This window comes from Varroa jacobsoni, unplaced genomic scaffold (assembly GCF_002532875.2).
Source record: "Varroa jacobsoni isolate VJ856 unplaced genomic scaffold, vjacob_1.0 scaffold_481, whole genome shotgun sequence".
NCBI lineage: Eukaryota > Metazoa > Arthropoda > Arachnida > Mesostigmata > Varroidae > Varroa > Varroa jacobsoni.
Genome location: NW_019213383.1, coordinates 20,281 through 42,670, shown reverse-complemented (window position 1 = coordinate 42,670; position 22,390 = coordinate 20,281). Strand labels below are relative to the sequence as shown.

Sequence of the window (22,390 nt, the reverse complement as noted above, 5' to 3'; positions counted from 1 at the left end):
ATGATTCTAACACGCGATGGTATAAGGTGGTAGCATGCAACATTTGTTCTTTTTTGTTAGCACAACACATTATTCTTCAACACACTTCACTACATTGTCGCAACTCTGTTACTAATAGTAACTTACAATTAAACTAACTTGAGTTCATGCGAAGTATAGCTGACTTTAGAAAGATCATAGACTAGTGCTCTTAAATTGCAACGTTGATTACAAGCTAACGGTGATGCATACAATGGTCTTTTCTTTTTTTTTTTCAGTATGAGCTAGAACGCGGTGAAGTTTGGCTACCGTCGGGTTTGTCGACGATGAACTGGGTGCAGACGTGCTGTGTGGTTGCTCTTATGGGCTGCTCAGCAACAGCGGCCATTCTCGTCGTAAAACTGTACACGCACATTGCGCTCCGCTCACTATCAGTGGGGTTAGCCGTCATCGTGCAATATGTATGTCTACGGGTACTTGGGGTCGGAGTGCTGGCCGCGTACAAACGGGCCCGATTTTCAGCTGTAAGGATCATTTCGCGTAAACTGACACACGGTCGCGAAGCATCGGCCGCTCTCATGGCTGCTGCCAAAGAGGGTCCTCATTCCGTTGCCGCGGCGGTCAAACATGAACTCGCCGCTGTCCATCAAAATCAAAAGATACAGACGCAACAACAACAGCCAGGCAGTACTGTAAATACGTCGATGTAGATCAGTCAGGACAAACAGCCGTAAAGTAGCTAGGCCTTGCAGGCACAAAGCTAAAAATTGGCTAGGACCGACAAAAAATCGAATAGGAGACGTTCAAGTATGAAAGCAAGTTAGGTTTAACAACATTCGGACAATGATACGGTTGGAACGACAGCTAATGAAAAAAATCAATAAAATAGCGTAGTGTTTTTCCGGATGTCCTACTTGATACACTGTCTCGTTTTGCTGGCACGTTGCCTGCTGAAGCCTATCCATCTCTCTTTAAAAAAAGCAAAACATAAATTACGTCTATCGGAGACGGATGTCACCGGCGCTCACTACGAACTTCTTTGACCACTCCTAGTCGATAACGCTGACGGGATGTGTGGCAACCAGACTCGTTGCTGTCTGTATAATCTTACATGTATGATAATATCATAAAATCGCAAAGGAGAATGGAGAGCTTCAAGTTCCTTTTGTCCTTGTCCCTAAGCCCACTGTGTCGAAATTCATTGGCCCGGACGAACAAATTGCCAGACACGAACAATGCTGTTCACTTATTTATGGCAACTACTTGGCATCGCTAAATATTGGATAGATCGATGTTCGTAGATAGATGCGCGAAGAGGAGTAAACAGCTTCGAGAACGTCAGATCGCAGGCGATGACGGCGACTAACGAAGCAAATGGTAAATGATCAAAGCGACGTTTTGCTTAGCAGGATTGGCCGACTGGATAATCGGATTGGTCCTATTGGTCGTTTATTCGCTTGCCCTACTCTGAAGAAACAGCCACTTAGTTGGGAAGGAAATAAAAACAAGGAAACTGATGGGCGACTTTGGCTGACCAAGGAGAAACGTGAAGAGAGAAGGACGTCAGATTTGGTCAAGAACTTGCATAGAACTAGAACAGTTACGAATGACCAGCATTGATAATAACAAAGTAAAAAAGGTTGCGGACACAGGTAGAACCTGTGCGTCTCCATGCTTCAATAAGGAAAACAAAGCAGGAAAACGAAGATATCTTAGTCCTTGGGCCTTTTCCAGTATAAACTTTTCCATCGACCATGAAAACATCACGGCGATTTTATCGTAACCCACGTAAAATCAAACACTACGGTGAAAAGGAAGAACATTACTTATCGATTGACACCGTCGAGAAAGTGATTAAGAAAGCCGTCGTGGTTAGGGGGAATGAAAATTGGTCAAAATATCCGTAATATTAACTTACAACAAGTTACAAGAAGTAAATTTTGTCCAGCAGCAATGCTCCCATTTTGATTGACGATCAGAAAAGAGCAGACACCTTTTATTACTATTATTATCATCGTAGATATAAAAAGTGTACAGTCAATATGTTTGGTTAATGTAGAGTATCGGGAATCAATGACTCGAAATAGCGTTAAGGACAGGCAAGATCGTCCTTTTTTGTCTTATGCAAAGAAAAGGTCATTCAAGAGATTTCACTTGCGATAATTGTTCGTTGAAATAATCGAAAAAAAGGGAAGCTTCTAGCTAAGTGAAATAAAAAGAAACTATGCTCGCTTGCGTTTTGTGTGACGAAGTTCAAATGGTGATAGATGACGTATTCACTAAACACGCGTAGTCTGCTCCTCGCGCAACAACCGCGTCAACAAATTGTATTGCTGACCAGGCTTAGTTGTGCAACAAACAGAAGATAAATTTAGAGAGCCGGCTTACAATAAATAATTCTACCTGGTATGATGATCTGAGGTGCCAAGATCAAACGTTGATTAAAGATATCCAAAAACTAGTTTATATACATACATAGTAGCGTAGGGTCATAGGTCGTGAAGGAGGTGTAACTGCAAACAGGAATGGACGGACAGGACACAGCGCATAAGGCGATGAATACACATTGTCACTGTGAAGACTAATAAGCCGATGCGCCGATTGAAGGATGTTCACTATAAGATTTTATATTATACCAATAGACTACCGATGTTTTACCCATTTAACACAGGTTTAACAGGAACTTCAACCATGAAGCGGAAGTGTAACTAAGTACTACCCGAATGTTAAAAGCCACGCCTAGATTGTACATATTTACATACAATATCCAGGTAAAACAGGAAAACTACATTGATTCGGAAAACCAGCTTTGTGCGAAAAGTAAAAATACATGTATATATCAATATATAGAGATTAAAGTGAAGATCGGTGACGAAAACGATTTTGTTCTGTAACAGACGTAAACATTTGTAGCACGAAAAAACAGCAAAAGAGAAAACAAAGGAGCAGGAATAACACAGGTTACGAAAATTAGTCCGAAAGACTACCGAAAATCCTATCTCCGAGGCGAAACCATCTAGATAAATGCAAAGGGAGAAAGGTAAATTCAACACCAGAAAAAATCTAGATAGGACATCCTATGAACACGATCTTATTAGAAGGTACATCAAAAAGGGCAACGTGACATAACATACGCATACACACAAATGCAAGTAAAGTACTGACTGGCGTGCAACTGTGATTGTATCATTGATAATCATCAATGACCATAATAACAATGGTACCAATAACTTCAACAACTCACTCTTGATAATAAAATGTCGCCTATACGAATGGGGGATACTCAAACGATGTCATCGCGGTATCACTGTATGCATTATATATGTATGAGGATCGTGGCTGAGAGGGAGACCGAAGATAGTATTTGTTAAACACAACATGAGGGTAGTTTATGGACCGCCGAAAGGAGGCCCATAATCGGAAAAAAACGCAGAAGAAAACAGTTGAAGTTGTGGATGTTAGAGGAGAGAAACCACTGTTAGTGTAGAATTGATAAGATTGGACTACTATTATTTAGTCTGCCCCAAACCTGTTTTAAAGAAATGTCTATTTCTATAACTGTAGTCGTTCGCCTAATTCCAACTGCTCATTTATGTAGACAGGGTAGCTAGATAGCATAGCGTCATGGTACAACACTGATTCAGGTTTGCCGAAAAGATATCTCTCAAAAGGTTTTCGTTTCTATCTTATACTGAAAATAGGAAGCATAGCGGCGATTACTACTTTCAGAAATAGTTGTACTATTAGCACGTATCGAATACAACCTAACGCATGTATAATTGCCAGTGGTATTTGTCCGCCTATCACACAAAGGTCTCTTTTAAGTTCCGATGAATTTGACATCGGCACAATGCCGTCTCGCCCCACGAATGTCTTATTAGACATAGCCCCGTAACAGACTTATCCAAACAACGGTCAGGCAACAAAAAGGCAGCGTATCGGCCTTGGCCTTCACCGTATTGACTCTGTTACAGAGACGTCATTTGGATAAATCGGCCCAGCGAACAAGGCCAAGATGGCGGGGCGTCGTGGAGAGACAGCTGGAATTGTTATATGTATTAAGCAATCAAATGTATAACCACAAATCGTTCCCAATGATAGTAGCAGCAGCAGCAAGAAGAAATGTAAAAAGAATATTTCTGCATCTGCACTTTTTGTGAGCCACACAGACGGTCGTGATCGAACGTTGAGCAGGTGGCCAGACACTGCAAGCAGAGTTCACGTATAAGCATATAGAGAATAGGGAATGTAAGAAGGGTGTAGTGAGTGATCGTGATAATACGGAAAACTCTGTTATTATTCATTATGTAGAAGATGTGAAGCACCCACAATCGAGGAACGGATGACGGGGCGCTGTGCGCTTCGTTCAGCAATCATGTAAAAACAATATATATTAAAACAAATGACGCTGGTGATGAGCGCGCCAGCGAAATGAACACATCTCATTTACTCTAATATTGAATGCGTCATTATTATCTAGTATAACATATATAAAAGCGTGCGATAGACCGTATTCTGCCAATAAACTCTAGGTCGCATTACACACTAGTGATGAACAGCTGAGATCACTAGAACGTAACTAGACTGCGAAGAATCGAAGAGCTAAGTTGAGAGGCTTTTTTTTCGGATTTTTATCATCTCGAATGAAATACATACCAATACAAAAAATCCGCCAATTATCTGAAAATGTTCCTTCTTTGCTAATATAAACATCGGTACCTTCGAGCAGTTTAAGTGCTCACGCGAACAAAGTCTTCCTTAAATAGCCAACTGGGTGGCTGACTTAATGGTATTGAGACAGCGACTGCTAGCAAAATGCAGTAGAAGCTTGTTTTCTAGATTAGAGCATGCTCGAGCACTACGTTGTGAAGGTTCAGAACTACGGTAGGGCGGATGAATTAGGAAAATTCGATTCCACGTTATGTGACTGTTACGTAACGCAGCTTCCACGCATCTATGCTAGAACTCTTATTGACAAAATTTGAGAACGGCAGTACCTTGAGAGTTGCATTTCTAGTTAGTTTTACTTTACAAAGTTACGTTTTCGTGCCGTCAGTTACTCGGCTCGGTGAAGAGTACGGATACGTTTTTCGTCGTCACGACCGGCCACAAAACCTACCTTTGCACTTTCGGAAACCGTAAAATGTATGTAGTTGTATCGGCCTATCTTCTTATATCTCAACTGTCATTTTAATATTAATTATTATTAAGTATAGTTATTAAGATTATTAGATAGCATAGCCGATGTCCCAAACGTTTCTGGTAAAAGAAATGCTTGTCCTGTCTGGCAAATAAGGGCTGCGCATGTTATGCATTGACCCTGGAATACCCTAATCACCTGGAACAGTCCTAAAATAGTCCAACCTATCTGAAGTTCGATTGTATTTATTGATGACCTTTCATTAATACTCAACTTGGTTACAGCTGGAGCCGGTAGATCTAGGGATAAATTTTGGCAGTGATGTTTTTCGAAGTGATGGAATTAACATTGTTAGGCTGCGCTTACCTAAACTCTTACGCATTCGAAATTGGCCTATGCCATAAAATAAGCAATGCATTGAAAACTTTTCTTCGAGAGGCTATCGAAACGGCATTGTAAGGCTATTGTTCGACATTTTCCAATCTTAGTACTGGTTATCCCAGTAATACAGTGGGCATGCATACCGGAACCCAATGCATCCGTTCATAGAAATCCATCTACCCACCTTTGTGATTACTTCTGCTTTGTTGAACCTAACCCGCTTTTCAGCAAAGCTTTCTGCAGACACCTGTGGTAGTCAAGGTTGTCCGTGAGGTATTCCGTCTCATTTTTAGATGTATCTGTGTCACTATATTTCACCAACTGCCTAATGATTTTCAGTTTTCGTGTATTCTTTATATGAACTATATACTTTATATATAAATGAACCTTCGTTGCGTGGGGCTTTCTAAAATGCTAGTTGGTAAAGTTTTACAAACGAAACGAGAAATTTTAATAGCAAAAATGGATCTAACAGTTCCAGCTGAGATATAAGCGTATGAAATAATATTTTGTAAAAATGCGGGCTCTGATACACGACCCATGGGTCTGCTCCACACCTGCATCATAACTTCAGCTGTACCACCGATTTGGTCATTTGTGCTGGCCGTCTTCTTCTCGACATCTATCAGTGTTCCGAGCGAGCTGAACTACACATGTCAGACTCAGATATACCTTAATCAATCTATGAACACTATTCTGATGGATTTCGCTAGTGTGATACAATACCTTAAGAGACGAAATTGATGTTTCATTTGTTTTTTTGGGACACAAATGCGGTGGGCAAAATTTACACGTCATACTTAAACGTCTATTTCGTTAGACATTTTCCGTCGCAAGTTCGTTAGAAATGCTAGTGAAGTTCTGTGTATGTTTAACTTGTGAGAACAAATCTATCTATTTATCTGTGTGTGTGAGAGCGTACCGGTGCTAGATATTTTGATCGAAAAATGCTACTAAGGACAAAAATAAACGGGGCAATGAAACTTTGTTTTTTGACTTGATTGCGGATTGAAACGTTGAAGAGTTTTTGATCAAGGCCAAATTCCTGTGGCCCAAATATTATCTCACTAAAATATAATAGGATTTGTAGGATAAATACTGATTCCGTAGTAAGAGCATCACTTAGACATGCACTTTGATCAGCTAAAAACACACACGAAAAAAGTGTTGTTGCTTTAACGCCCAAGCTTCTCGGATGTCTTCCGTACAACCACGCCTATTGTGAAAATACTGCGACAAAATAGTATCTTTAAACAACAGTGTCTTTAAGCGGATCGGTTATTTTTGTATATTATTATTTTGGATTAACCTTAAAGAAAGAAAAAAAAAACAGATGTGACGTGGTGTAGAAGTTAACTTTTTAACGTCTAGCTGAACAGCCTTATTACATTTGATGCTCTAATAGATTATATCAATCAATTATCTCTATTCAACGCTTTTTTACATCACGTTTCTTTCAAGCCCACTAAATGTCTATATTAACCGTGGTATGCTGATTGGCAAACTATGATTCAAATCCTTTTTTCATGCTACAGCCGAAGTGGTCAGCAGCATTTAAAAGAAAACGTCAATAATAAGAAAAAAAACGCAAGACCCGATACGGCCTAGACAGTGTTGCTTGTTGTTGTGTTATTAATGGGCCGTAATTGCCTTCTACTGTTAAGAGGATCCCGTAAAACGGAGAAAACAAATATGAACCAGACGGCCTCTAACTTTTTGCTGCTGCTATGGGCTGAAATCGTTTTTATTGCGTCGAAAGAATGTTTTTCTGACAAATTCAACTCTCTCGTCGGCGTATGCAATACGTGACTAAATGCGAACCACTGAAATCCTAATTAAAAGTACACAAGCCGTCGTCTATCAGAGCTCGATGGTGGGCCTCCGCTTTTATAGAACAATCGCCTATTTTGATTAAGCGTCTTTCTCAAATAATTCGACTGATCTCCTTGTCACTAACGGTTGCATGTAAACAGCAAACAGAAACTATGGAACAAGGATTGATTTTGAACGTGCGATTTTTCACAGACGTGGCCGGCATCAATCGAAGATATCTCAGTTTACTTCTATGTAATTGTCGCAGCTTACTATAGTCCTGATGGGATTATAGAAAGAATTCCGATAGCTGGTTATGATGTTTAAATTAAAGCTCTGATTCGTTTGAAGATTTTCAACTACTAACAAATTTACACTATAAGTTCAGGATGCCGATCGCCAGATATCTATGACTGATGCAGCAAGTAAGATCATCATCGAAAAAGTGCATTATATATGTAGGCTTATCTTCGATGGCTTCTCAATGTATGATAAGTACAGGGCGTATTTTAAATAGATTTCCAAGAGGGCTATACTATGAGGCTTGGACTCAATGTTTTATCAGGCTTTTTCGAGGTTTGTAAATCATACGGACCTTACATTTGAGGCTTTACAAATACAGAATTTGCAGAGCAATACAGAACAAGTCGGCAGCCGGGGCTTGTATACTGACATGGGCGGACATCTGCTACAACGCTGTAGTCGAAACATAATTTCTTCAAAAATGACCCTAGTTCAGCTCTACTCAATGCGACCATCAAAATTATAGTGCTGGGTGATATACGAGTAGTACCGAAAAAAAGGAAAGCTTTCTACACCAAATTATGATTTTTATTAATATTATAATTTTGAAAGACTCCCATGCCAATACACTGCCGTCATAGGCGTCAACTGGTTTGCCAATGACTTGCAGGCTGCGGAAGTATTAGACGTACTATCCAAACAATATTATAACAAGTTCATCATTAATACTAAGAGGTTCCTGGACCATGATGTCATCCTCGGTTAATGGAATTTTGCTAGGAGCGATGCCTCATACGATTTCTATACGGTCTGTGCTAGTATCTCGTAGAAGCTGTAAGACTGTAGTGGTGATGCCGATTTTGTGCTTCGCAATATCGGACCCACGTTCGAAGTTGTGAGCTAGAGACTTTTGACTGCTTCGAAAACAGAGTGCCGTATTACATTTATGTACTATATATTAGCAAGCGATCGCCGCTGTTGAGTTACTTTCCATTAAAATCGTTCTCGGTATAACTCCTAGAAAATTCAACTGAATCACACTTTGTCGTAGCTTTTTCAAAAACATCTTATAATATATTTCTACACACGTTCAAAAACCGATCAGAAAACCGGTCATTCAGAGGTGTGTTTTGTTGCCCGCATTGGCATCTCGTCATCTTTTTGCTGAGAATTCAATTCGCTGGGTGGAGGTGATCAGGGGTCGAGTACCATTATAATTACTGAGCATAGCTCATCAGGTCTAGAGGGCCGTAACTCGCCTTCTACCTTTGCTATATATATATATATATAGAACGATTTCAAAAACCTTAAAGACGTATCTATTCGTGACTTTAAATCCATTGGATAAGATATATATCTACCTTTGTCATTCTTTTACCATTGTGCTAAGTTGGACTCACTGTGATTTTGCGAAAGCGGAAGGATACTCGATTAACCTAGTGAACACCTGAGGGCATTCTGTGGCCAGAACCTACACCTTGACCTGAACGGTGAACTTAGCGGGTGGAGAAGATGCTTTACGGACGCTCCGATTATTGTCGACTTTTTTACAAACAACCCATGTACTATGTATTTTAGGGCTTGCGCGAATTTATTTCATGACATGGATATGAATATACAGTTTTCACTTATATCCTCATTAGTTCGGCTTCTAAGTAAGGACTCATCAAACTCTTTCGAAAATGTCTCGCTAACATTTTGATGAAAAGACATTCCATAATAGTTTTTGCTATAAATACGTAAGCTGTTTGTAAATGAGAGAGATGTAGTTGAATCTAAAGTTACATTGCAAATGTATTCCGGCATGCTCTACAGATTCCATATAATTCAAAGCTAACAGTTGCATAGAGCCTTATTGACGCTTACAGTACGCTCTAGTGTCTCGAGCAATTTTCCAGTTGGTATGACTCTTGTTAGCCATTTTGGGCCTTTCCTACCGATACATTTAGGACTACAACGTTAAATATGCACAAGGCTTGGCTAACTTGTAAAAGATTGATGATGACGTCGCACATTATCATTAACGTAATCCTTCTAAACTAAAGAATAATCATCTTTAGACAACGGTTTCGAGTCTTTACCTGGCCGTATTTGTAAACACGGATAGCGATAAGACAAATGTGCTAGTTTAAGGCTCAGACGGGGAACAATTCCGCTCCCTAATTGTAACTAGAGGTATTGAAAATGTCGTTTCGAAGCAATCGATAGTGGGCACTGCTAAAAATTAAATTATTATTAAAAGTAAAGTTATCTAAGACATTAAGTAGTCAGAAGGGTGAACAAAAAAAAAAAAGCAGATGTCTTCTAGGAGATGACCAATGTGGTACATACATCGAAAATGTGAGGCTACGAGATCAAGCGCGAAGTTGACGCCTGCTCCAGCAGTATCTTAAGATTCTCAAAAACAACAAGTTATGGAACACCGCAGGCCAAAAGCCGTCTAAAGAAGAACCCGTCAACAACCAACTTCACTACCTTTATGTGTTCTAACGTCAGTCCCCATGATAGGTTGGTGGGTAACGTATTTGCCTGCCAACCTTAGGGACACATCGTGGTTTAGATTGGAAACCAAGCATAGACAGACAAGCTTCGTTTCGCGTTGGGAGCCAAATGGGGCGTAGTACCCAAAGCAGAGTTCTTGTAATGTTAATTAAAAATCAATGCGACAAATCATATACTAATGCTAGCTTTCGCGTAACAGTAACAGAAATATAACATCCGAAAAGGAGAATTGGGTTTTAAAATGATTAGATGTGTATGCAACTTTCATTTTCGTAGCACTCATGGTCGTCGAAAAGAGACAAAGCATCGGGGAATCTTAATATCCACAACTATATAGTTGAAAAATAATCCCACCCTCGCAATATTGGGGATGTCAGCTAAACGTAAAGCCAACACTCGTTAGAGTAGCCAAAAATAGATATTGGTATCTATCCATGATTGAGCAAACAGACCCGTAATTATCAGCTGTCTGATACGGGGTATCGGCCCATCAAACAAGTAAACGTTTCCGTCCAGACTCGAAATTTCCCAATCACGTATCGAACTAATCTCAAATTTTGATAAAAGTGTCTACGCCTGCGAAAACTAATTTTTTTTTTCTTCACTTTTTAATACTGTACCGCAACCAAAACCATTTCAATATGACCTGAGCCTATAAGAGCCAAGCAAACTACACGGCCACATTATGTTGGACGCTTTGATGACGAATAATCCTAACTATCCATCATATGGACATCAGATATCGACGAACTCAACGTGCTCGGCTCCTATATAAGCAAATAATCGTGAACAAGAATTATTTTACTGAAGGTCCCTTATAGTCGTTGTACTGTTGTTATACTGAGTACCTGCAGTCAAGCCTCGTTGGCTATAATAGATTTGTAAATCCATTATTACTTTCGTTTTTACCAAAAACTCAAAAATGTCTTTGTCCAGGCTTATCTCGAGCTGAAATAATTTCTACTTTAATAATAATTTCTAAAAACGAAGATCTAATAATTTCGAAGGCGCACTGCAAGTGTTACGTAAATCTAACAACAAGGTTATCGTTCTATTTCATGTCTTGATTCGTTTACGCAGCTGCCTCAAAGAAGAACTCAACCTTAGGTCTTATTCCTGATTCGATAATCTGTTAAAAAAATTTGTCTTGCCCGTCTGTTCCCGCTTCTCTCGAGGCGAGACCGTGCAATGCTTCCAACGGGAACTTGCTTTCCGTACATGGAAACATCACAGTTCACGGAAGAAAAACGTGACGAATCGGTCATTTTGATCAACTTCTTCCAGTAAGCGTATAGCTATACACACGCAGATGTGTCACTGACCGGACTTGAATTCAAGCTGTCTAGCCACCTTGTATGTGGGGTAAATAATCAACTTGATTGCTTGTGCTGCATAGATGAAAGCGTCTGCTCCTTTGCTACAGCCCAACATTTCTATAATAAATGCATTAAAACATCAGTTCTGTTTCAAGCATTGCGTTGCCCTGCTAGCCTGCAGAATGAAGCAGCGAAATGGCCACGGCAAAATCTCTGTCGTTGATATAGGGTATTAGTAGCCATATTGTAACAGTCCATAAAACGGCTGCATCCTGGCGTACGCTTAATCTAACCACTATTTCTCCTGCCAGCGCCCCCTGTCGGTATCTTTCAGCAGCTCGCAGTTGTTGTACATGTCGCGTATTTCTTAAAACAACAGGTTTGACCCGATCGAATGGTGACACTCGTCACCGCCATAGAAATTCTATAAAAGACTTTGTACAAACAACGTGGACGTGGATTTGTTGTTAGGACAAAGGCTGTTGATGTTTTATAATTCGGGTTACATAGAAGTCATGTGAGTCAAACTTTTAGAATTGATTGAATACTAATTAGGTGAAAAACATTTGTTATAAATTCTAATAGATTTTATCTGACTCTGTTATCAGGCCTTACGAAATGTAGATGCCTTGCTAATTTGTGCGCAGCCTTCTCCAGTTGGTTAATCAGCAAAAATGTTAACTAGAAAAACAACACTAATTTTCGATATAACCTTATCAGCATCTATCTGAAACTGCATTGACCTGTCGTTGCTAATTGTTAGATTTCAATCAGGTGTTGTTTAACGTCAACTGTGTCAGATGGCTGTACGTAGACAAGTTGAAGCGACCGAAGACTAACAGCGGCTTGTATAAACACATTTTTTTTTTGTCTGCACAGTAGGAATCCTCATGTCTATAGGAAAAGAAACTAAGTGCCTGACTCGATCGAATTTTTCTTCAGCTACCCTTCACCTAAAGACACTATCTAACTGTCCGTAGAAACTTGATTATAGATATGATAGAAACTCTATCGAGTCAAATTATCGGACACAAATCATTTTGGTTATCATACTCATTTTGTGCTACATATTCTTGTTTTCTTTTTAAGAACAAAAACTGTTCTTGCCTTCAGTATGGCCAGTCGAACTTCTATTTAAGCAAACCGTCCCTTACGCTATCCTTGAGTGTCGTACTATTACCTTACATATATTTCCTTATTTCTCTCTACATTTGTTAATAATGGTCATAGCACTAACCTTTTGATTCTTTTATTTTACTGTAGTTGTACAGACATCAATCAGGTGGTTACCTTTTGCTAGACAGCGAACCACTATTTTTAGATCTATTTTTTTTCTAGCCATTCTGTGCAGAGAAAAATGTTTTATGACATCTAAATCTTTCGTAAATTCCATTAGCGTTTTGAGTTCTCCTAACGAGTGAGGCGTTCACGTAGAAACACTAAGTAACCACTGTCACGGGTTATTATCACAATTAGCGGACGCGAAAGCGAGGTAAGTGAACAGAGATTAGCCCCGTCGGCATCGTCACTACTAAATCATCAAGTCACACCATGAACAATACCTGATGCTGTATTTGCCAGCGGTACCTGAAGGTAAGCATCATTAGCGTATAGCCTGTCAAGTCGTTACGACCTGTACCACTGCTGCCACTTGGATCAGCCTGGAACGTCAATCATGCGGTCTTTAGTAGCTCTCTTGCCACTTTTGTTTTGCGTACGAAGTGGCATTGTCGCCGCAGAATACAACTGTTTCCCAAAAAGGTACAACAGCGACTCCGTAGTATGTGTCTGCAATGACACTAATTGCGAGCTACTTGGGAAAATTCAAGCGGAGACTGGCCAAGTTGTTGTGTACCAGAGTTCGATAGCGGGTCAGCGATTTGAGAGAAGTATCGTCGAATTCGGCCATTCGTTTATGGTGAAATCTTCCGAGAATACTACTGCCGACTTGATAATTCGCGTAAATGCTAATCGGACGCTTCAGCAGATCATCGGTTTTGGAGGTGCATTTACAGATGCGGCAGGCATCAATTGGATGTCTTTAAATTCACAGTTTCTTCGTGATCGTCTTATCGAATGCTACTATGGACCGCACGGCCTGGAATACAATATGGGAAGAATCCCGATGGCTGGTTGTGATTTCTCAACCAGAGACTACACATACGCCGACTTGCCAAACGACTTTGAGCTGAATAACTTTTCGCTAGCAATCGAGGATACCGACTACAAGATACCGATGATTGCCGCAGCGAATAAAATTGCCACGGAACAGGTGTATTATCTTGGCTCGCCCTGGTCGGCCCCTGGCTGGATGAAAACAAGCGGCCGCACTTACGGTGCCGGTGGTATAAAAGGGTCTCCAGGAGGCTCTTATTATAAGACATGGGCAGAGTATTTCGTCAAGTTCTATGAAGCTTATAAATCACACGGAGTCAATATTTGGGGCTTTACAGTCCAGAATGAACCAACCACAGGCTTCATGCCCTGGGGATGGCAGACAATGGCTATGAGCCCTTACACCGAGCGAGATTTCCTAAAGATGGACCTTGGACCAGCACTGTTCAATGCGACGAATAACAACATTAAGATTCTGGTGCTCGACGACAACCGGATTGTCCTTCCATGGTGGGCTAACGTCATATTCAGGGACCCTGAAGCTAGTAAATATGCTGCAGGTGTTGGAGTTCATTGGTATCTTGATGGGTTCCGAAGTGCGAACGTACTGGACGAGATACGCAAGACACATTCAGACAAATTCATCATCAACACTGAGGCTTGCGAAGGGTTTCAGCTGCTGGCAAACGCTGTTATGCTAGGTAAGAAACGGAGGCGACCATAGGACCAGATTCCCAAGGTATTTCGTTCGCATTTAGACGATTCGAGTAACATAGTAATCTGCTCTTCGCATGAATTTGATTGACTTGTTTGTGTCCGACTTTTTGAAGTTAAACTTTATAAAGAGAAAATAAAACTGCAATGAATTACAATGTTATGTATTAGCGTATATCCACATTTACAGTGGTACGTAGACATGATAGGGACAACGCTAGTGTGAAAAAAAGCTTGTTAATATATAGTAATGCCAAGTTGACCTCATAGGCCGAGCGATCGATTTCATTCGATAAAAATATCAGGAAGCCCGTAGACTTGGTTTGCGATCAATTTTCGATTTATCCCTAAGCGTTAAACTTATAGTTCTCTTAATTAACGTCGTTACAGGTCGGTGGGAGAGGGCTGAATCGTATGCGATGAGTATCCTTGATGACTTAAGGCATTCCGTTTCTGGTTGGATTGACTGGAACCTGTATCTTGATCTCACGGGGGGGCCTAATTGGGTGAAAAATTTTGTTGATGCCCCCATCGTTGTGGACAGAGACAAGCAGGCATTTTACAAGCAGCCCATGTATTACGCTCTTGCGCACTTTACCAAATTCATCCCAAGAGGATCGGTGCGTATATTCCGTATTCCGTTTAGCCTTAGCTGGGTAAATAAAATTGACAGTTCTATTCTACGACGCACAAGATGCTTTGTCGAAAATACTCGATTTGGTGTCAGCTAACTTAACAGAGAGGAACTATTATAGCTGCGACAACTTAGATGCTTTTCTTATAGTTTATATATAGATCGGCAAAATGCACGAAGGTCTATGCTCTGCATGTGCTGGAGTTCTAAAATAAGGATGGGCTGTTTCGGTAGTTGAAAGATAATAAAGATGCTTTTGTGGCATTACACTGCTGTACTACTCGTCTAGGCGGTACTAGTTCGAATAATTGTATCACCACTCACTAGCGCATTGCAGAGACAGACCTTCATGAACAAATGCCCAACAATGAGAACACAAGCTAGTTGTTCATAGAGACATGACTTTGAAGACTGGAATCATCCGCAATAACGACTTTTACATCGATAGCGTAGAGTGGTTTCGTGAAGGCAATCTTGTTTGCTAGCATCGTATTGGCGTGTCTATTTTTCGATTCCATCATTTTTGGCATCCATTTCATCAAGGTCATCTTTGTTAGTTTGTGCATTTATAAGTACACGTATGTATGTGCAACACATTGGTTTTCCTATAATAATTTCTCTGAATATATGGATTAGTTGAAAATTTGATCGGCTTTTAAGGTCCTAAACAGGACTAAATTCGAATCGCTTCCAGATTTCTCATCTTGTCTAGTAGACGTAAAGTATTACTAAATGGGTATTGTTCAAACAATTGTAGTCCTTGATGCCAAAGATGCACATAAAACTCACTCTTAATTGTGTTTTTTTCCTTTTCAGTATCGACTGGACGATGAGCTGAAAACAAACGTCAGAACGTTATCAGGAGTAGCATTGCTACGTCCTGATGAACTCAAGGTAGCCATATTTCTGAATACAGGCAGCAGTAACAATACTGTAGAGGTTAACGATGCCGACGGGCGCCAATTTAGTTTCAAAATCGGACCCAGAAGTATTGCAACCGTTATTTGGTGAGAAGATTGTCACAGCAACTGCCCACAATTAATCAAGATTTAAATATATGTCAAGAGGACCATCAGTTAACATGTATACTGAGATAAATGTACTCTAATAAAGGATTAAGCTACTACAGCGACCACCTGGATACTTCTCTATTGAAAATGGAAGAAAGTTATAATCGTCTGCATTTAATTGAACTGGGCTCATGACCCGCGAAGCCAAGTTAGACGTTCAGAGAGCTTTTAGATTAAATTGGCTATAAGAGTTTGTTTTTCAACGCCATACGTTTCTTCTTAGACACAGATCAGCTTTCGCTCGTAGAATGCAGAATGTGTACGTGCACGCTGAAGACATAGCCTTTAGAAATTCAATTTTATGAAGATCTGCATTTTACCAAAGCGCTGGATCCTACCTAGAACAAGAACAAGTAAACCTTAGAGCACAAAAGAGAAAACAGAATGCCAAACCGCCAGCTCTTAAGAAAAACGAGATAAGAGAAACTTTCCGCCAAAGCTTTTTTCGGTGGCCATTATCCTACCTTTGTAGTTTTCGAATTTACTCCTTCTACCGGCGCAAGATGTACTTCACGTTGTTGACTTATCGAAGTGATATGCTTGAGAGAAGTAACGTTGAGTCTATTTTGATGGCGCTAACTGTTGTTACATTTTCCTAGACTGTGATTTATATATTACGGTACGTGTAAGTAAGTAAGTAAACTGTGATGTATTGAACCATAAGCGATGAGAAGGTAAACGTACTTAATGTGCATAATACAATGTAAGTATAACAACGTGTAGTGGGTAGGTATACCGTAAAGCTCGAAATGTCTGTTCTAGTATATTTACGATTTATATCTATATGCGTATATTTACGCATAGGAAACAACGAGGTATTCAAAGGCTCAGAAGGACGTGGAGAACAAGTTAAATTGACGCCAAGATTTTTTGTATGTTATTTCTATTCCTGAGAAACATTGCCACTTACGTAAACGACGCGTGCAGCTGTACAGATCATTTTTTTTGTTTAAGCTGGGCTCGCGTCTGTCTGAAAGGCAAAATGCAGATCAACAGATTTGAGCGTTCGCAGCCCTATTAACATCGAAACATCTTAAGAATGGTTAAGGGAGAAAATTGTTCATAATAAGGTTATGACCATTTGGTAACTAACTAGAAATTTCTAGAAAATAGGTTTCTAACATTTTGGCGCGAACATGTGATATCAAGATACAGATGTACTTAATTTATCGCCGGTAGTTTGTAAAAAGCGAATCGTTAGGGCATGGATTTGTATGGACGAAACGTGTCGGGAAATGTTACCATGCCAGCTTGTACATATATATATATATATATATATATATATATATATTTGTATATAGAAGCTGGTTTAATGCGGTCTTACAAAACAAGCCGTATATGTTATGGTCATTCTCTAAGTAGATGCGATCATCTGTATAGAAGAATATTTCTTCATTTTGGTCCTGGTAATATTCTGACCAGACGCTATTCTGTCGTCTCCATCTTTATAAATGTCGTTTGTTTCAATGTTTACGCACGTCGTGTGACAAACTTCAAAAACAAACAGGTTATTATAGAAATAGTTGGTCACTATTCGATTATACCTTTATTATAAATGCAATAATAGCTTTTATCCCCATTGTAAACACATTAAAATGAAACGCATTTAATAGCAAGGTATGCGCGGAGCAAAGTTATCTTAACTAGATTTTTATCATATCGGAATTTATATGCTGTTTGTTTAATAATTTAAGTATATTGGTTTAGCATTTAAACGTTAATATCTTTATGTTAAGTTAATATTTTTCTCAAATGGTTCATTCTCTACTAAATAGTTCATTTGGTTTTGTGCTATTTTTCTTCACCGTAATGTGAAATAATGAAAACAATTTAGCTCTTATTATAAAACTAAATAAATGTTTAAATAATAAGACCGCTAATGATTCGTATGGAAACATTCTCCAGTTTATTTCTCATGTAGTTCGTTGAAATAATAACTGATTTCTAACTAATATATAATTGAATGTTTTCGGTTTTGTGCCTACCATGTTATTGAAGTCAAGCGCGCGCATTTTGAGTGGCAAGCCTTTCAATTACTACACTTTTCGTTGTCTTCTTCTGTTCTGGTGGCAACTTCCAGTCACACGATTAATTAAGATTGGATACGTCCTGTTTAAACTACTTATTATGAAACAACAATGCTTTTACTCTATAGTGTTAAGTAGGTCATGTGCGAGAGCGGTAAACTCCGAAAAGCATTACGTCCTTCAGTGCGAGAACGTAAAAGTGTATTTAATCGCCAGTTTAGTTGTCGGAGGATTTATTTATTTAACTTATACCTATATAGTTTTATTGTGCTGTGTATGCCAGATAAAAATTTAATTGTACTCAGAGTTTTTTTTTCCGGTGAATCCGTTCATGATCATGAGCTAACCACTCGTTTGTTCTTCGAATCTCGCCACCGCACCGCCAACTTGCTATAATATAGTTTCCACTATGTTATGAAGCTTCCAAGTTACTTGGTTTCTTGCCATACTCGTAGTTTCTTCAAAAAAATTGCTTAGTACTGCCGTAAGCTTTTTAACGAAAAACAACACAACCAAAAATTCACGCTTCTTAGGATACGGAAAAATGAGAGCGCTGCGGCTTGGAACCCAACACTAAAAAATAATTTTCTAAATAAAATACATATACATGCAAAATACATATGCTCTTGAACATTTAGGGTATCCATAGGGTATCTGTTTCACCCATGATCTACCATACGTATTCCTGCTGATGATGTTCGGCCGTCTCAGGAAGGTTTTGCTTCCATTAGCGATGCTTTTCTGACTATCTTCCCATAAATAGAATATACGATATATAGGCTACGTGAGTAAATTTTTCGAAAAAAAAAATTAAACAAGATGGCCTCCTAAAGTTTAAATGGTGTTTTTTGCAAAGAACCTTTCTCCTTGTTTGTTTGGTACCTGTTAAAAAACATGTTCGAGTTCAGTCGATTTATAATAGTCGTAGTAAATAATACATACAATCGAAAATGATTAAACTGGGTTGATTTAAAACAGATGTGGTGCATAATACATGTAATAATAATATATGTACACTAAGGATATCTGAAGGTGGAGCTTAGGGTTGTTGAACCAAAAGCAAATGTAGCATTTTGTGTAAGACTTGTTATTGGTGCCCATCAATAAGTAAAAGTAAATATGTTGTAACTTTTCATAATTCATCAGATTATTAAATCGTTTAATATGACTAGATAAAATAAACTGAAACAAAGATCAGATTTTTATTTAAGTTGAAAAAAAATTTGTTCTGAGTTGATGTCCATCAAACGATCCGACTCAACGTCTAGAAAACTGAGCGTAGGCCGGCAATTAAGTTATGTTGAAAATATCATTTGCTGTTTCTAACTTTTGTAGCGTATAAAGATAAACGCATAATGTGCAAGTAATTTCCTATTCTAATTCACGATAATTTTAGTGAACGGACAACGACGACAAAACTTCGGAAGTTTCAAGGGAGACCGGCCATTTTACGTTTTATGGCGAGAATCAACAAAAGAACGTCGTTGATCCCACCGGGACAAAACTGTACAATGAGAATTGGGCCAATTAACGGCTGAAAGCAGAATGTAGTTTCCGGAAGTTCCTGGAAAGCATATACACTACACGTAATACCGACTGAGGAATATAAATACTTTTTTTATTGACAAGGAAACTGAGGTAATGCATGTACAATAGTGATCTTTAACTTATTATAGCTATTAGCTATCAAGCATTGAAATAAACATGGGCTGAACAATCTATTGCCTCGCATTGCTGGTGAAATTGTCCGTACTGATAAGTGCTAATAGGAACGTTCGATATAATTTTGGCAAAAAGGAGCTGTCATACTGCGCAGTTATTGAAATTCTTCAACAAGGGATATAGGGGATTAGAATGATGATTGGGTCCAGCTTTGTAGACGATGGTAATCGTAATCGTTACCGTTCGTGAAATTCCATTTTTAACTTATATTCTCAGCTTTTTGCATCGACAAGAGACGCCAGGATCAAAGAAGCTTCCCACCTGCATAGAACAATTGTCTATCAGCCAACAGTGAAGGGATGCAGCTAGCAAAAATGGTGAAAGTTCACGTTATAGCCTAATAAAAATCCTGGGGTCGTTATTTCAAGCCCAGTGAAGAAGTATAAAAATAGTTTATATAAGTTAAAATAAAAATAGTTTATATAAGAAAATTAACACATCTCTCGTTTTTTAAGTTGTTTTGAAAATACGCCCTGTCTTGTTTTAGATGAGATGCATTGGTTTGGGGTCTTCAGATAAACAATTAAAGGTTCCTTCCGAATACATACATTTATAAATTCATGTGCTGTGTCTAATAAGCGTAGGTGGGTCAAGAGACACTTGAATCTGATAGTCTTGAAACGTGACAATAAAGATTTAGTTGAAGTTTTGCTGCACAGACTTAGTGCACTAGGCATTTATTTATAGGCGGTATCACTTCAAAAAAAGTAAGTAGCTTCTTGAATTTTCGATTCGTTGCGAGCAGGAACGCGCTTTAATTTTTTTCCGCCGCGAACTCATAGTGACCTGTCAGTATTATTTTCAGTGTATAGAAGAAAAACTAAATTGGAACCTTTAGAACTTGTTTATTGCCAAATGTTTAAAAGGCAGTAACATAGACTGCGAACATCGTGCGGCTAGACGCGCCTTTTTTTGAAAAATATATGTAATCTAGGGACGATCCGTGCATTAAAATTCTACATTAGCACATAGCCTTCTTACGGTCGTACATAGTCTGTCTACCACCGTCTGCAGCAGGTTATAGCGTAAGTTCCCGGCGTTTCCATTACCTCGATAGAATTTGCTTGCTCTTGGATGTCTTGTAATATAGACGTACTTTAACATTCATGACAATGATTGTGATTTGAAGCTGGCAAATACTTGTACGATATGCAAAGTTCCGGCTTGCGAAAGCCATAAGCGAAAGAAATCCAGCTAAGGTTTACTTAGAAAGTTTACACAGGGTGATCCACGTAACGTTCAATAATAACGGAATGTACTAGATGTGTTTTTGTTGGTCGCTATGTTGAAAGTTGCACCTGGAACTAACGGCATATGTTTACAGTGGGCTGATTTCGACAGATACGGCAACGTTTACAGCTAGTTTTGCTAAAAGCATGCTTCCATATTCAGATCAGTCTATCAATTTTAGGGCTTGAATTGGGTATCCTCTTTGGCTTCTTTTGTTATTAAAATTTCCTGCTTTACATGTTACGCATTCCACATTCTAATACAAGATGAGGATATGATGACTCCTCATAATAACAGCGCACAATGAATACGCGACAAAAAACTCAGGTGGGTCACTGTTGCACGGTTGGAGATATAAAGGGGATGCAGAATAAATAGCAGTAGGATCATTCGAGTCGCGATAATTACATAAGCTTGTCATTAAATTCAAATCATTCTGATATGCTCAAAGGTAGAAAACGAGAAAACTGAGGATCCTGGTGATGTTCTTATAAAATCTGTTCCTAGGTTCTCGAATAAGATTTATGCGGCTAGACTCCATTAAGAGTATTTGCTAAGTGTCATAGCAAAACTTAGTGAATCATTTAATTTAATAATCAAATCCATTTGTATGCATAGAACCTGGTTGAATTCTGTATTTCATGAGGAAGCGAGCCGTTCTGCCGAGAACCGGTCACACGGTATTTGGTTTTTAGTCCAAGTTCTTTGTTTCTGGCCAGGAAAGTTTACTCAATCGTCAAGGCATAACTTAGAAGGACGTATGTAATTTTAAGCATTGAGGTCAACCATGAAGATAAACAACCGGTGTAATTTCTGTTGTTCCGTGTACCGTTAAGGACCGCGACCTTTCCTTGACACGATCGATGCAGTTTTTCCGGTGGCCCACGATCGCTATAAACTTAGAAATAGAACGAAGCTTTACCAGGTGGATTAATTGTCGAAGCATAAATAGCTTTCAGGACAAAACAGAAGCTATCAATCTAAAAATAGTAGGAGCACATTACGATACTATAAGTGAAGCCGTAGGTTGATGAGATCGCGTCAATCCAAATACGCGACCGTCAGCAATCATGCTATTTATTGCGTGGCGGACAAATGCTTTTACCGTCACCGCCGAACTGTTTCGCGCAGAAACGTAGCTGGCAACAGTTCCTTGGTGTGTGTGTGTGTGTGTGTGAACATGTGTAGCTTCACGAGCTGTGGAAGAATCTAGCTGGGAATGGCAGATTTATCGCCTATGAGAGTTTGGTTGCGGATTCGCGATCCGAACAAAGTTCGGTCCCTTTTAGCGGCGCGTTTTTGTAGAATAACGTAAAAAACCTTACGGCCGACTTTACAATTCGCACGAGTACTAACCGAATATTAATATATTGTTATCACCCAGGAGATCACTGATTTTACTTTCGTTTGTAAATGTGAAAGGCATCAATTGGATGTCTTCGTTTTTCTCTTCTCTATTATCTTGTCGAATGCTATTGAAGACCGGATGGCTTGGAATACAATAT

General features: G+C 39.2%; 2 protein-coding genes across 2 annotated transcripts in view; both read left to right on the top strand.

Moving 5' to 3' along the window:
- LOC111260814 (uncharacterized) overlaps positions 1–4,434 on the top strand; it is a 33,406-nt gene extending 28,972 nt beyond the window's left edge. Inside the window, exon 8 of the mRNA XM_022833843.2 lies at positions 258–4,434. Within this exon, the coding sequence (XP_022689578.1) occupies positions 258–689 (432 nt within the window). The 3' untranslated portion in view covers positions 690–4,434. The remainder of the gene's footprint in view (positions 1–257) is intronic.
- Positions 4,435–12,849: 8,415 nt separating this feature from the next.
- Positions 12,850–15,968, top strand: LOC111260813 (putative glucosylceramidase 3). The gene is made up of 3 exons (XM_022833841.2): positions 12,850–14,189; positions 14,593–14,822; positions 15,653–15,968. The coding sequence occupies exons 1-3, from the start codon at positions 13,049–13,051 to the stop codon at positions 15,845–15,847; spliced, it is 1,566 nt and encodes a 521-aa protein (XP_022689576.1). The 5' UTR covers positions 12,850–13,048; the 3' UTR covers positions 15,848–15,968.
- Positions 15,969–22,390: the final 6,422 nt, after the last annotated feature.

Bases quoted from the DNA above. Each gene is read 5' to 3' on its own strand.
- LOC111260813 (XM_022833841.2), top strand. From the start codon at position 13,049: ATGCGGTCTTTAGTAGCTCTCTTGCCACTTTTGTTTTGCGTACGAAGT. The intron at 14,190-14,592 runs GTAAGAAACGGA...ACGTCGTTACAG, and splicing joins GGCAAACGCTGTTATGCTAG to GTCGGTGGGAGAGGGCTGAA. The intron at 14,823-15,652 runs GTGCGTATATTC...TTTCCTTTTCAG, and splicing joins AATTCATCCCAAGAGGATCG to TATCGACTGGACGATGAGCT.